The sequence below is a fragment of the Bemisia tabaci genome, chromosome 2 (genome assembly GCF_918797505.1).
Source record: "Bemisia tabaci chromosome 2, PGI_BMITA_v3".
NCBI lineage: Eukaryota > Metazoa > Arthropoda > Insecta > Hemiptera > Aleyrodidae > Bemisia > Bemisia tabaci.
Genome location: NC_092794.1, coordinates 38,587,069 through 38,602,855, shown reverse-complemented (window position 1 = coordinate 38,602,855; position 15,787 = coordinate 38,587,069). Strand labels below are relative to the sequence as shown.

The 15,787-nt window shown below is 43.8% G+C and overlaps 1 protein-coding gene across 5 annotated transcripts in view; it reads left to right on the top strand.

Moving 5' to 3' along the window:
* The window catches only part of hdm (meiosis specific with OB domains hold'em), a 145,352-nt gene that overhangs the window by 50,536 nt on the left and 79,029 nt on the right, over positions 1-15,787 (top strand). For 4 of the 5 annotated variants that reach the window (XM_072297295.1, XM_072297293.1, XM_072297297.1 and 1 more), the window contains exon 3: positions 14,235-14,310. The exons of the other annotated variant lie outside the window; for it this stretch is intronic. In XM_072297295.1, coding sequence (XP_072153396.1) covers positions 14,235-14,310 — 76 coding nt within the window. The remainder of the gene's footprint in view (positions 1-14,234; positions 14,311-15,787) is intronic. 5 annotated transcript variants of the gene reach the window in all.

Sequence of the window (15,787 nt, the reverse complement as noted above, 5' to 3'; positions counted from 1 at the left end):
AGCCATTTTGAGCGCTGACGTAATGTGTTGATGTACTCATTTTTCCAGACCTTCCAGAAGCTTTGGCTGGCTTGTTGGATCACCTGCCAACGATCCAAATGGTTCAATTTTACATCCGTTAGATCATGCTCGGGGAGTGAGTTCATTGTGTCGCCTATGAGAAAATGAGCCGGGGTCAAGGCTCCAATTTCAGATGGGTCGGTCGAAATCGGGCAGAGAGGACGGGAGTTGAGGACGGCCTCGATTTTGTACAGTAGTGTTGTGAACTCTTCGAAAGTGAGAACTTGAGTCCCAACTACTCTTCTTATGTGGTGTTTTACCGACTTTATTCCGGCTTCCCATAGTCCTCCAAAATTGGGACCTGACGGAGGAGAAAAATGCCAGTGAATTTCTTTCGTGGTTAAAAAGTTTGAAACTTCTTCTTTCGTGACATTTTCCTTTAAAAATGTATAAATTTCCTTCAATTCATTATTGGCTCCGGTGAAATTGGTTCCATTATCGGAGAAGAGATGTTTGCATAATCCGCGCCGGGAAACGAAGCGATCAAGAGCTGCGATGAAGGCCTCCGATGTTAGATCGCTAACACATTCAAGATGTAGAGCCTTTGTTGTCATGCAGACAAATAGTGCAAGGTATGCCTTGGTTTGGCGGGATTTTCTTAGATTGTTTTCCTTTATCGTAAAAGGTCCTCCGAAATCTAAGCCGGTGTTGAGGAAGGGCCTTGCTTCTTGGACCCGCCATTTTGGTAGGTCGCCCATCGGGGGCTGAAAGTTGGTTGGCTTTGTTTTGAAGCACGTGACACATTTTAAGATTTGAGCTCTGACTTTCTGACGGGCGTTGATGAGCCAGTATTTAGTGTTTAGGCTCGCGAGTGTCAACTTAGGACCGCCATGCAGTGTTTCTTGGTGGCAAGAGTTGATTATTAGCTCAGAAAAGTGGCCATTTTTCGGCAGGAGGATAGGGTATTTTGCTGCAAAATTCAGCTCTGAGTGGGTTAATCGCCCTCCTACTCTTAAGAATCCTTCCTTATCGATGAACGGTCTGAGTGATATGAGGTTTGGAGGGGTATCCTTGGAATTTTTCAATGCGTGAATTTCGGATTTAAAATTTGATTGTTGAGTATACTTGATCCAATAGTTCCGGGCTGCCTTGAACTCGTCCGGAGATAATGGTGACTTGAGCTTAGTGCGATTTTTCGGTCTGGCGTTGTGAATAAATCGAAAGATCCACGCTGTAACTCTAATTAAACGGGTTAATTTTGAGTGTGATTCCAACAGGTTCTGGTTCCATGTTTCCTTCCTAGTTTGAACAAGAACTACGGGTTCATCTGCTATGTCTTTCAATCCTTCTTGAGTGCTAGGGATGGGTTCATTACTTTTTGGCCAGCTTTCAATTGGAAGTTTCAACCATTCCGGACCGTGCCACCAGAGTTCATTATCGATCAATTTTTCGGGTTCGCAGCCGCGGGACGCTAAATCAGCGGGGTTCTCCTTTGATTTCACGTGACTCCAATCTTGAGGATTTAGTGTTTCTAGAATTTTTACGATCCGGTTTGCTTCAAATACCTTTAATCGATGAGGCGGAGTGCGGAGCCAGTCGAGGACGACGGTTGAGTCTGTGAAGGCAAATTTGCTCCTGATTTTGATGTCATCGCAAGCTTGCAAGGAGAACTCAAGTAAATCAGTCATTAGCACTGCCCCGGATAGCTCTAGGCGTGGTATGCTCAGGACCTTCAGGGGCGCTACTCTGCTTTTGGCAAGCAGTAGGTTTACCTTGACTCTGCCATGAATGTCTTCGACCCTGAGGTATACAGTGGCTCCGTATCCCTTCTTGCTGCCGTCACAAAATGCTATCAAATCAAAGTTAGTGGCGTCCAACAAGGAGACGTGACGGGGAATTTTTATGCGGGTTATGTCAGATAGATTGGCGGCAAATTTATCCCACGAGGTTTTAATGCATTCAGGTACTTGCGCGTCCCAATCTAGTCCAAGGAGCCAAATTTGCTGTATAAACTGCTTTGCCATTAATACTATGGGTGTTATCAATCCGAGCGGGTCAAAAATTCGGAATATTAGAGAGAGAATGCCTCGTTTTGTGAAAACTACGGGTAGACGGTCCAATTTGTAGGAAAATGTATCTGGTGCAGGTTGCCACTGGAGGCCCAAGGCGGAGACGGCTCCTTACCCGTCTGAGAAATTCAACGGCGTTTCTAGGATGCTAGAGTTTGGCAACCCTTCAAGAATCTCGGGTTCGTTGGTGGACCATTTTTTCAGCTCAAATTTGCACTCCCCAGCTATCCCAGTTAATTGCTTCACGCAATTTTTGGCCTTACTAATTGAGTCCGCGCCGGCCAAGATGTCATCGACAAAAATTCGCTTTTTGATGATAGGGGAGGCGTCTGGGTACTTGTGTCCTTCATCCTGTTCAAGTTGATTCACGGTTCTAAGAGACAGGAAGGAGGATGCTCGCTCGCCGTACGTAACCGTGTTTAACTCGTATTCCTCGATGTCTCGCGAAGGGTCGTCGCGCCATAAGATGTGCTGATACTCTCTGTCCTCTGGTCTTATCAGTATTTGGCGGTACATTTTGCAGATATCCGTGGTGAAGGCATATTTGGGTAGGCGAAACCTGGTTAGGATTTCGGCGATGTCTGATTGTAGCTTCTTGCCTGCATATTGGCACTCGTTCAGAGACTTGCCACTGGTCGTCTTCATTGAAGCATCGAAAACAGTGCGCATTTTGGTTGTTGCACTTGAAAGGTTCCATACTCCGTGATGCGGGATGTAATACTTGGCCTTCCCCATATTCTCGCGGGTAACAAGGCTCATGTGCCCTAGGTCTTTGTACTCTTTCATAAACTCCTGGTAAGCTTTCTTCAGCTCTGGATCCCGCTGGAAGCGTTGTTCTAACTTCAGCAGTCTGGACCGGGCCAAATTGTAGGACTCGCCCAGGTCCACATCAGATTCCTTCATGAGTAGAGGCACCACGTATCTGCCATCAGGTTGGCGGTAATGTTTCTCAACGTACATTAGCTCGGCGATGTTGTCGTCCGGTTTGTGGATCGGCTTGTGAGGGACGTCTTCTGTCCTCCACAACTTGGTGAGTCCTGCATCCAGGTCTCGGTTATTTATTGTGAGTAAGGCGGTGATTTGATCCTGTGATTCGTTGTAGGTTAATTTTCCCGTAAGGACCCATCCGTAGATACTGTCAAGAGCTACGGGCCAGTCTTCAGCTAAAATGATCTTACGGCCGGTGTAAATGTGCGGATACAAATCTGCTCCTATGAGCAAGTCAATTGGACTCGGTTTTGTCCATTCTGGGTCGGCTAGTTTCAGGCCTTTCAAGGGCTTTCGCATTGAGTCGGGTAGTGGGTTCAAAGGCATGTTTGAGGTTATGTTCGTCATCACTGTTGCCGTAGTGGTGAAGACTGGTTGTGATTCGAAACGCGACTTGATTACGCATTCTACAGTGCCCTTAACATCATTTATGGTTTGGTTACCCAAGCCAGATATGGCTGGTGCATTTTTGCTTATTTTCAACCCTAACTTCTCAGCACATCTCGCTGTTAGAAAAGTTGACATGGCGCCGCTATCAATGAGACAGCGCATGGGTAGGAACTTGCCCCTTTTGTCTTTCACTAGGACAACTGCGGTTCCGAGAATGCAAGTAGATTCATATGGTTTTGATTCAGAGATGTGGACGGCCTTCATGGGTTCGGAGCTTGAGGAGGTTGTGTCCGTCGCAATAAGGATTTGATTTTTGGGTTCATCAGTTTTATCGACGTGTAAAACAGAGTTATGTCGCCCTTTGCAAGATTTACAAGAAAATTTAGACTTGCACGAGGCCACTGAATGTCCACCTCGCATGCAATTGAAACATAGTTTCTTGGATTTGACCATTGCCCTGCGGTCACTAATGGATTTCTTAAGAAAGGCATCACATCGGAAAAGTATATGGTCAGCTTCACAAAGTGGACAAGTCGCAGGTGGGTAGGATTTGCCGCTAGACTGGTTCGTATCTTCGGTTTTGGATAGGTGAACTTGCTTGGTTTGGTTGGGTGTGAATTTTGGGTTACTTGATTTTGCGGAGGTGCCGTCCAGCTGCAGGCACTCCTTCTCCAAAAATTCAACAATTTCTGCGATGGTTGGATATTTGACCTCAGCACCACGAAAGTCATCGAGGCGCTTTCTAAAATAAAATGACATTTTCTGGACAATTACGGCTGTCAACATGGATGCATATTCAGAGAGTTCATGTTTTAGCCCTTCAAGAGCTTGGGTGTGTTCCCTATACTTGGTGAGGAATGACGGAATCTGATTAACGTCCTTAATCTCAGGGAGGTTGAGTAATCCATTAAAGTGGTGAAATATGTGCCTTCGCTCGCATTGAAAACGTTGGCACAGGATTTGCCATGCTACATCGTAGTTGGAATCAGTGATATCCAACCCTTTAACCAAATCTAGCGCCTCACCCTTCAGGGAGGTGAGCAAGTATTGAAACCTTTTCACTTTTGCTAACTCCTTCACATCATGCACGGATACGCTAAACAGGTTGTAAAAAGACCGCCAGTCTTCCAATTTGCCTGAAAACTGGGGCAACTCAAGTTTGGGTAGCCTAACATTCGCCGTAGATGATGATTGAGACTTGGCCGAAGTGCTCTCAGAGTTTGGGGTAGAATTACGCAAGATTTTAGGTGTAGTAGAGAGAAAGGTTACTTCTGCTGCAAGAATTATTTCGTCGAATTCTTCCTGAATTTGATCCGTTCGTACTCTCGATTCGTGTGGAAGATTTGAATTAAGATTTATTAATTCATTTTGGATTGCATCGAATTTCTCCTGGAATATTGCTAAGCGATCGAAAAGTGGTCTGAATTGCTCACAATTAATGTCCGAAAGTTCATTTTTGAACGTTTTCTCAATAGCCTGTACCCTAGAAAATATAGTGGCTCGCTTAGTCTCTAATGCTTCTGCCATTCTCTCCTCTTCACTTATTTCGGGTGAATGTCTACCGCGTTGTTTCTTTACCATTTTGCTTGCCTAGGTGCGTTAAGGTTCGAATCCGGCCCGAGGGACCAAAAAATGTAAGGATTGAGCGGGTCAAAAAATACCAGAAAAAATGAGTGTAGCAAAAAAAATGATACGTTTCCGAGGGACCAAAGAATATGGGATGACGGCTCAAAAGTGGTGAAGAAACATGTGCTAGACCTAAAAGGTTGGAGGTGATTGTACCGAGAGAAAGAATGAAAGGATCGAAAAGAAAGAGAAAATGGAATAATATATGAGGGTTCAAGTGAGAGACTATTTTTTATTGATCAGAAGGATCCTGTCCTAGGTGTTTTTATTTTTACCAGGCTCAAAGTGAGCCGGTTACTACCATGGGTAGGAGACCTGAAGGGCCACCAGGCACGTAATGCGCCGGCTTCTGCTTTGCGCAGGAAAGTCAGAAGGACTTGAAATTTTAAATACTGCTCTGTGCTATTGCACTTACTTTTACTCCGGATTCATATGAATCGGCTTCTCCGGTAGGAGGATTTGATACAAACGTGAATTTAGTTCGAGATGTCTTGAAATTTTTCCTGGGTGAATTTAGATAGGACTGCCAAAAGTGGAATATTAAAGTTGATTTCGTGATGACTCTGAGAGATTAGCCGCTCCGATCGCTATAGATGAGTTGATTCAGCTTGCTCGCCAAATTCGCTCCTTGACCTTGCTCGAGGAACTTGATTCTTGACTTGGGTTCGGATTTCCTTTCAGGCTGCTGCTTGAACTTGGTCGAGTCTTCGTTTCCTAGGTCTTGATTAGCTTGCTTCGCTGCTTGGCTGGATCTGGAGACTGGGTGTTGATCGGACGGCGCATCACTTAGAAGTGAATTCATGGAGCGCAGCGTCCCAGTATTTATACCGGTCGCGTGAGAGAGCGTTGCCGCGAGCTTGGCTGTGATTGGTCGACGCGAGCGCGGTGTGAGAAATTGGCGGGAGTACCGCTATGCGAGTTTGAACTTCGCGGGAGCACCGCTAGGCGAGATTGAACTTGGCGGGCGCTGTGGAGACTAAGTTTTGGACGTTTTGAATTTCGCGCCCGCGCGCGGCTCGTGATTGGTGCGCTGCCTCGCGCTCATTCTGAGGCTGGGGCCAATGGAATTCAGCGGAGCTTTTTGCTCCCGGATTCATCACTGTGATTGGATTTCTAATGATTATTAATTTTGTTCGTCACTGTGATTGATTATTAATTTTGTTCGTCACTGTGATTGGATTTCTAATGATTATTATTTTGTAGGTGAAACCGAACAATACCAATCCACATTTTCCACATTTGTTGAAACTACCCCTAAATTCTCTAGTTCGTCTAGTTTACTTTTGACTCTTAGGTTTGAGTGGTTGACGTTCTGCAGGCCTCAGCACATGCTGTTCTAGCGCCAGGGGGAACGGTCTTCTCCAGACGAGCCTGCGTGGGTCCGTTTATTGGAGTCCCTTAACGACCGCCCCCCACCAAGGACTTAAGCGGCGGGCGAAATCACCCACCAACGAGCCAGCCGGCATTTAGCACCGAAGACCCGCCCGACGGCTACAGAGGCCAGGCGGCGTCTACCACGATCGGCGAGCAGCCTCGCTAACCCCTCGGCGCCGAGGTCCGAGCCCGAGGTCTCAGAGTTTGGGGTACACAGATAGCGCGGTATTGGCCTCGGGCATAGCCCCGGCTTGTCGGCGAACACCAGAGTCTTCGCCCGCCAGACAGGCTCGCTCCATTACTCGGCTCGGGTTCTCGCGGGCCGTTCTGGTCGGCCCGCTTCAATACTTAGCGGTGTGAAGCCCCGAGTCGTTTGCCCCGGCAAGACAGCGACTCGCGTCACCAAGTCGCCCGCCGCCGAGCGCTCGTTAGTCAGAAGAGCACGCGCGTCATAAGGCGCGTGTCCGGAAGCAGGTTAAGATACGGGCTATCTTTGCGATCCCGCCTCGGAGCTCGAGACTCCTCCGGGCAGAGCCCAGGCCCGGCCGGCGGATGACGCCGTCGGCCGGGTGAGGCGGTTCGCCGGTTGGTCCGTCCCGCCAAGCGGTCCCTGCTCGGCCCCCGGTAGGCGCACCGCAAGCTGCGGCCCCTGCCTCACGGCCAAACGACAGGACAAAGACAGAGACCCCGGTCGGTGTACTCCCTCTTCGGGCCTTCGGCCCAGAGCGAATCATAGACTGTCGTGCGCGGAGCACCACGCACGGTTGTTGCACAGCACCAGGCCTTGCGGCCAAAGGGGTCCGCCGTTCGGCCTTCTGCCCGCAGCTCGGGTACTCAGGCGGTCTGGCAACGCAGCGGCCAGGATGGGACCTCGGTGAACCCGAGCCCAGGCCACCCCCCGCATCGGAGGCCAAGTTCAGGGGCTGCCCCTCGCGGGCGGTATACCGATGTAACCCCCATAGGCCCGCGAGGCGCCCCGGCGGTTCGATGTAACGAGTCCCTCGCTCGTCTCCGCCGAGTGGTAGTTCGCCCCTACGCTCTCCAGAGGAGGGTAAGTGACAGTCCGCCGTCGCTCCCCCGAGGGCATCGGTCGGTGTGAGAATGGGCAGACCTTCTGCCGGCCCGGAGAGACGAGGGGAAGCTGCCCTGTCCGCCCGTCTGCCGCCCTGGGTGGCGGGTCCAACGGGTCCGACGTCGGTGTTAGCTCCGCACGGAGAGGACTGGGCCGGCCCACGGCACAGTCGTCCGTCACGGATTACCGCTCACAACCACGAGGAGGTACCGACTTTGCGAGCTACTTTTGACTCTTGCGTGCAGCTTTGAAGGTATCTTCCTAGGTGATCTCGGAATCCGATAAGCTCCCGCACTCACTCTAATTTCAGTCAACTCTGGGTACTGGCCAAGGCCTTTCAACAAACTTGGAAATTGCTTCAGAACGGACAATGGATCTGATTCAGAAGTAGCCTATAGCTTTACCTCATTTGCTCGTTTAATTAGATTTAACTCTAAGCATGTGCTAAGGCCTAAAATAGGAGTCGCCTCATTCTCAACTACAAGAAATAACACAGTTTGTTGCCCACTTTTTGTGGCACAATTAACATTCACACAACCAAGCGGCTCAATAATAAAACCTCCGTACGTCTGAATGACCGTCTTGGTCGGCAACAAATCACTATTGTGAGCAATTTGCTCAAATACACTTACAAGCAGCACATTTGCTTGGGCTCCACTGTCAATTTTAAGTTTAACTGGCACATTATTGCAATATATAGTTTCAAACCAATCTCTAGAATTGAGGCCCTCAGCCGAAACAACCGAAATGTTGACAACATACTCATTATTGACACATCTACAATCATTAATACAATTACAAAAATCAATCTGTTTCTTCAGTTTGGGGCAAACGCAGGCAAAATGATTAGATTCGTTACAATTAATGCATTTCTTACCAAACGCTAGGCAGCAACCATATTTGTGAGTAGTGTTGCACTTACGACATGGTGTCTTGAAGGACTGTTGTTGGTGACGGTTACCAGATTGATTCGGTTGATTGCGGTGTCCACAGCTTTGACATGAGTTGCTCTGCTGCTTCTGCTGAAAGCGTCCCTTCCCTGGACCACTCTGCTCGGTTGGTTTTCTTGCCACAGAAAATACTTCAGATGTCGCCACTGCACCAGGTTGCTTAACATCCTTAGCTCTGCTTCGTCCAGCTTCCACAGCACGGCAGATTTGGACCACCTCATCCAAAGATTTTTCTTCGCCTAGAAGCCTCTCCCGTAACTTCTGGTCGGTGATGCCGATTACTACACGGTCACGTATAAGGGAGCTTTTGAGGTCGCCAAACTCGCACTTTTCAGCTAGCTTTTGAATGTCCAGAAAGAAGGATTCGAACGGTTCCAATTCTTGTTGGTTGCGCGAATTGAACATGAAGCGAGCATGAATTAGGTTGCGCTTAGGTTTAATGTAATCGTCCAACACTTTAATGACTGCTGCCGCATCATCAAGAACAGTTGGTTTTAATGTGAGAACCAGATCGTACACCTCGTCACTGAAAAGATTCAGGATGATGGCCACCTTCACTGCTTTGTCTTGTTGCGCTAACTTGATAGCCACTGAGTAATGCTCAAGACGGGACTTGAACCGCTTCCAGTTGGTTTCCAAGTGCTGATCTAACGGGAAGCACTGGGGAGGCTTAACTTTCGGGTTCGATGACATAATTAATCAAGGAATACGACGCAGGATCACAGAAATAGATTTAAACATTAAAATTGACAGTACTTGCTTTAGGCCACCGACACTTGAAGGAATGTTGGAGTTATACAGTCCCCGCCAACATAATAAAAATTTAAAAGGTTTAAAACAACTTTAAAAGCTAATATCACAGAAACAGTTCAGATGTGTTTAAAACACGATTACACGATTTCGGACACGAAATTAAAATCGCGATTCAAAAGTTCGCGTGGTGCGGCCATTTTGATACCCGGTATCCGTTTGGCCCTGAGCATCACGCATTAAGTTTCGGAACTTTTCACTTTAAACCGAATTTATCCTCGTCGCCATGTGATGTGGTGGTGGTGGACACAAACAACTACACGAATATAATGATGGAAATATGAGTGTATTGTTGTAAAATACACGAACGGGAAAAAGTACGGAAAGGGCGGCCGGCGTGGCCCAGGCCCAAACGGATAATGGAGCACAATTCTCACAGCCAATCAGGGGAGGGTAGTGGCTGGCGCCATGACAGGTGACAAGGGCTGCCAACCACACACCAGCACATTCGAGGAGTTTGCCACACCGTACTGCAGGTGCAAAACATTCATAGAAGTAACATAGTAACATGCAACACTCTGTACCACATGCAGGGTGTCGCAAAAGTTTGGTCCACTGTCAGTAAAATTTTTTCTAATTTATTTTTTGAATCAGAACTTTAAGGGTGTTCATGGATCAGTGTAAGCTTCTTTTGGGGCTCCTAAAAATTATTGAAGTCCTCCACAATGGGGTTGGGCTGCAGACCCTAACTTTTCAATTGGCGAAACCCCCTCTTTGTGACACATCATTCAAAAGCTGATAAAAGAAGAAAATTTTTAGTGCAAAGCACAAGTCGAATTCTTGAATTTGTCATATTAGTGCATTCATTTACCATGACTGTCAAAAATTGCTGTTTTTGGGCCACTGATGCCCTGGAGCTAAGTAAGACTAAACAAATTCGATTCCTCACCTAAAATTATTTATGAATTGACATTCATAACAACATATAAGTTGTCTCACCTCAAAATTGAGTAAAGAAGAAGTTGATAAACCAGTCAGTCAAAAACGCCGTAATTGAGTTCAAGGAGCCTTAAAACTATTCTCAATCGATTACTCGTCATAAACTACGAAGAATTTGGTATGCTGTATTTTTTCTTCGGACTGAAACCGTCAAAAAGTTGATGGCACGCACCATTTTAGCCATAAAAACACAAACATGATTTTATTTTCAATGAGGTCGACAGAGTATCTTGATTTTTAGCTTAAATATTGCTGACACCCCACTGCAAGATTCCTTGCAAGGGCAAAGCAATATCATTTAATGTCACCCGGATTGACCAGACCAACCATGGTGGCTTTATGAAAGGTCATTCTGTCGTCTCCAAATTTCTTAAACAGGGCGGCTGGGGGTTAAAAGGCCATACTGCAGGAGCGTGTTCCGTAGGGAAAATCAAGACACTTTTCTTCCATGAAGTTTTATATGAAAACTCAATCTACGGCCTCAATTTAAGGAAAATCATTCTTTTTCCTGAATTTCGGCAATGGTTATGGATCATAAGTCATGAATAATTGTCAGCCTGCTTATTCTTAGTGCTAAATTCAATCATTGCCTCGAAAATATTAATATTGCAAGTTGGGAGGGGGGGGGGGTGTTAGAGGTCCTGGATATTGTAACGGCAAAAAACTGAGAGTTTTGCCCATGTAAGGTGCCAAATTTAGGGCACCATGGAGAACTTATTCCTGCAGTATGGCCGTTTGTTGATTGTAATAATAGAACACTACGAATCACTTCTATGACTTTTATTATCAAAGAGACACTCTCATTTTTTAATAATTAAAAACAGCTGATAAGATTATAATCCACAACAATCCACCCCTTAATCGCAATCAGGTGTCATCATAGATAAAACCTAATGGTTGTTCCATATAAATTTCTTCGTCAATGTATCCATTTAAAAACGCAGTTTTAACATCCATGCTATGTAGTTCATAGTTTCTGTCATTAGCTACACTTAATAGTGTTCGAACAGTTTGCAATTTTACTACTGGAGAAAAGATTTCATCATAGTCTACTCCATGTATTTGTGAATAACCCTTAGCCACCAGCCTAGCCCTATATCTTTGTATGTTACCTAATTCATCGGTTTTTATGGTGAACACCCATTTGTTACCTATTATATGTCTACCCTGTGGCTTATCTATAAGGGTCCACGTCTTGTTTTCAGCCATAGAATTAATCTCTTCTTCCATCGCAGCCATCCATTTATCTTTATCGGGTGAATTCATCGCTTGATTATAATTTTCTGGTACATTGTGAATTATATTTGCTGCTTGGAACGCAAAGACAGCAAAATCTTCTATCGGTGTTTTAACGTTATGCATCTTTCCTTCAATTTCCTTCATTTCTGTAGAACCTTTGTTATCTTGCTCTTCCTCGGTTGCTTTTATCGCCTTTAAAAACTGTTTCTTCACCGAGGACTCGTCGAACTTAACGTCTCTACTAAAAATAACTTTTTCATTTGCGAAATCCCATAATTTGTATCCGTGTTTTACATATCCTAAAAACATACATTTCGTTGATCTGGCATCTAATTTTGAGCGTTTTTGTTTAGGAACGTGTGCATAAGCTTCACAACCAAATATTCTAATGTGTCTAAAGTTTGGTTTACTGTTGTACCATATTTCTGCTGGTGTTTTATGATGTTCAAGCGCGCAAGTTGGTAATCTGTTTACTAAATAATTTGCAGTCAAAACTGCATCTCCCCAAAAGATTTTACCCATTTTTGAATTATGCAGTATGCATCTAGCTTTTTCTAGAATTGATCTATTTAGCCTCTCAGCAACTCTATTTTGTTGTGGAGTATAAGTCATGGAAGGAGTAATTCTAATCCCTTTATTGTTACAAAATTTTTTGAATTTTTCCGAGAGATACTCTTTTCCATTATCACAAATTAAATTTGAAATTTTAGACTGAAACTTAGAAGTAACTTCTGCTTCATATTTAACAAAAATATCAGAGACCTCGCTTTTATGAGACATTAAATAAATTTGAGAAAAGTGACTAAAGTCATCAATGAAAGAAACAAAGTAACGTTTTCCATCATGTGTTTCTGGTGTGACTGGCCCAAAAATATCTGTATGAATTTTTTGTAAAAATCTTGTACTTCTTTTTGATGTCCCCTTTTCAAATGGTAGGCGAGTAAATTTTCCTGTCATGCAACTTTCACATAAGGTCTTAGAGGTCTGTTTGAAATCATTAATAGTTAAGTCGAACCCATCAGCCATATCGTGTCTGATCAATTTCTTTAAATTCTCGTCACCAGGGTGGCGTAACCTCGCATGCCGCAAATCAGCCCTGCCTAGTGCACAGAAATGTTTCTCTTGGTTGCCCTTCACATTGGAGAAAATAAGTTTGTACATTCTACCTTGTAAGTTACCCGCGACTAGTAATTTGTTTTTATGCAAAATTTCTACATGATTTTGATGAAAAACAACATTCATACCTGCTTTAGTAATTTTAGGTACGGAGAGCAAATTTGCTCTTAAATTTGGAACAAGCAAAACATTTTGAATAGATAATACCTTTCCAGTATCAAGTGTAACAGAAATTGTGCCAATGTGAGATGCAGACAAAGTTTGATCATCCTTTGCAATTGCAATTGAGATGGGAGGATCCAGTTTTTCCAAAGTTGTAAACCACCTTTTATCATTACACAAATGTTCTGTAGCCCCAGAATCGAGAATCCACGTCCTGCCCACTTCTTCCTCATTGTTGAACGCACAAACAGATGAAGTGAACGCTACATCTTGACTGGAGTCGCTGTCTTGATCTTCTATATCAGATGAATGTTCTATCAACGTTGATCCATCTTGAGAAAGATGTACTTGATGTTTATGTTTTGATGACGTTGATGAGTTTTTCCTTAGGTAGCAATCCGCCCATTTGTGACCTTTTTTCCTGCAAAAACCACATTTGTACACGTTTCCTTTACTCTGAAAAGCCGCCTCTCTCGAACAGGAAGGTCCATTTGTCTCTGACATTTTTAGTTCGAAATTAAGGAGTTTTTCTTTGACAAAAGATAAATTTAATTTTTCTTCGTCAACTGTGTCCAACGCAGTCAAAATTGAATCATAACTTTCAGGTAAAGACAATAAGAGGTAACTGACGACTTCGTTCTCTGTGACGTTGCCTCCGGAATCTTTTAATTCCCGTATTAATGCATCATAACGCAGGAAAAAATCATCCAATTTTTCATCGCCCAAAAATTTGAGGTTAAGAATTTTCTTCCTACAATAAGTCTGAGACAGTATACCCTTCTTTTCGAACTTATTCTTCCAAGCCTCAAACATTTGAAATGCCGTTTCCTTGTCTCGCACATATTCCAACATATTATCGTGTAGGCTTTGAACCAGAAAGGATTTGCATTCCCGCTCCTTTTTTCTCATTGTAGTTATAAGAGATGCAGAATCTTGTTCATTTCTTCTTTGAAGTAAATCATTGATATCGTTTTCTACATAAAGAAGTAGTTCTTTCTCTTCCAAAATCAGTTTCATACGAAATTTATAATCCGCAAAGTTTTTCCCATTGAAAATGGGAATTTTCATTTTTTCTAAATTCATACTTGACATTTTGAGGTTAAAACTTGTAGGTTAAATGTAACTCACCAAAAAAAAAACCAATATAACTCCTAGAATTTGGAATTCTTTCGGAGAAAAACTTAAGAGCTGGAAAACGCCTTTCGAAACTCATGTTCTGGGCCCATAACCATTGTTGATTGTAATAAAAGAACACTACGAATCACTTCTATGACTTTTATTATCAAAGAGACACTCTCATTTTTTAATAATTAAAAACAGCTGATAAGATTATAATCCACAACACCGTTCAACTCTGGGACGCCCTGTATTAGAAGGTTGCGGATGACAGAAGTTAGGAGCAGATTTTATAATGTGTTGACTCAAAATTATTGACCGTCATGACCCACCTCAGGAAATCTCAGTCTACTTTCTTTTCTTTCTTCTTTTTTATCGTTCCAGTTGAAGTCATCAACCCCACCGTAGCTTTCAGAAATTTAAGAGGTCATGATGATGTTCTCGTCCCAGATGTTACCAGGTAAGCACTGTGCATCGTAGAATTTTATTCAGCTTACAAGGGGAGCCTCCCAGCTACAGCCTGCGATTAGGCTGATATTCTTTCTACGAACTCTTTAGATGAATTCATTCATGACTTTGTTTTTTTGTTTTTTACAATGCGCCCTAGAAACGCCCTAAAAAAATTCTGGTAAGTGGGTTTTGAGCGTGCGTCACATACTCAGTCACTTTGCACTAGGAAGAGGGGAGGGGGGCTAGGCAAGGTGAAGCAGTGCTGGAGCCTACATGAGCAGTGTTCATTTATGCCCCAATGCTGCTAACAAATGCATTCAAAGACTCCATAGAAAAAATTTCAGTCCGATCGGAGGCGGCAGCCTGGGGAGTTTCCCTTGTCAGTTGTTTACGTAAAAGAACTACTTGAGGCAATGTTGAGAGTCTTTCTAATTTCAAGAATGAAGGTGTAAGGTGTATGTGGCACAAGGATTTAGGGCATGGAGGTTATCCCTGAGCCATTAAATCAAATTCTCCAACCTCCAGGGCGGAAGTTTATGCAGCTTATGCATGAGTTGTTTCCTCTAATTTTGATACTTCTCTTCGTGACCAACTTATCTCGTTCATGGATCATAATTTGCTGAAGATTCTGTAGTCTACTTCATCCCGTAACTATTGGTCTTGTAGGTTATGCTGATCCCATCCTATTTAAATACTGTAAGATTTGCGGCATTTATACCCAGCTCATCCTGATAAACCGTATAATTTAGACTTGCTCTTCACTCATTTCGAACTTGTTTATGCTTCTGATTCTCATTAAAATCTTAATTTCAACAAAGTACCTCCATAAACAGAGTATGGCCACTGTAGGCCTATTGGAAGCTTATACAGGGTGTCCCAAAAGTCCGTACCCACCCCCTCTCGTAACTTTTGAACGGTTAGAGATAGAAAAACGAAACTTTGGAAATGTTACTATCTTAAAGGGGTCCATCCTCTAGGGGGGTCAAAATTTTTGTCCCCCCTCAGGGGGGCGCGGGGGCCCCCAACTTTTTTTTTCAAATGGTAACCCCTATCTTGTGATACATCATTAGAAAGAGCATAAAAAACTAAGAATTTTGGCGCAAACTGCAAATCAATATCCTAATTTTAGACACAGTTATGATAGGTCAAAGGTCAAATTTGACCTATTTTCAAAAAATCATATCTCCGGTTCAAATTATCGTAAAGAAAAAAATAAAACGAGAAAATTTACCAAATTGTAAGCTTTTTCAAGTATAAATCACAGAAATTACTTCAAACTAATTTTAAGGGGGGTTTCGGACCCCCAAATACGTCATTTTAAAGGTTATACGATATTCTCGCGAAATGAGCCAATTTCCCCTTACTTTTCCTCATCATTATCTCAGTACGTTCAAAATTAGTTCAACATTGCGGTTTCAAGTCCCCAAATTTCGAACGTTCTAAAAAAAAAATGGAATTTAAATGTTTGAATTGAATCACTTTAAATT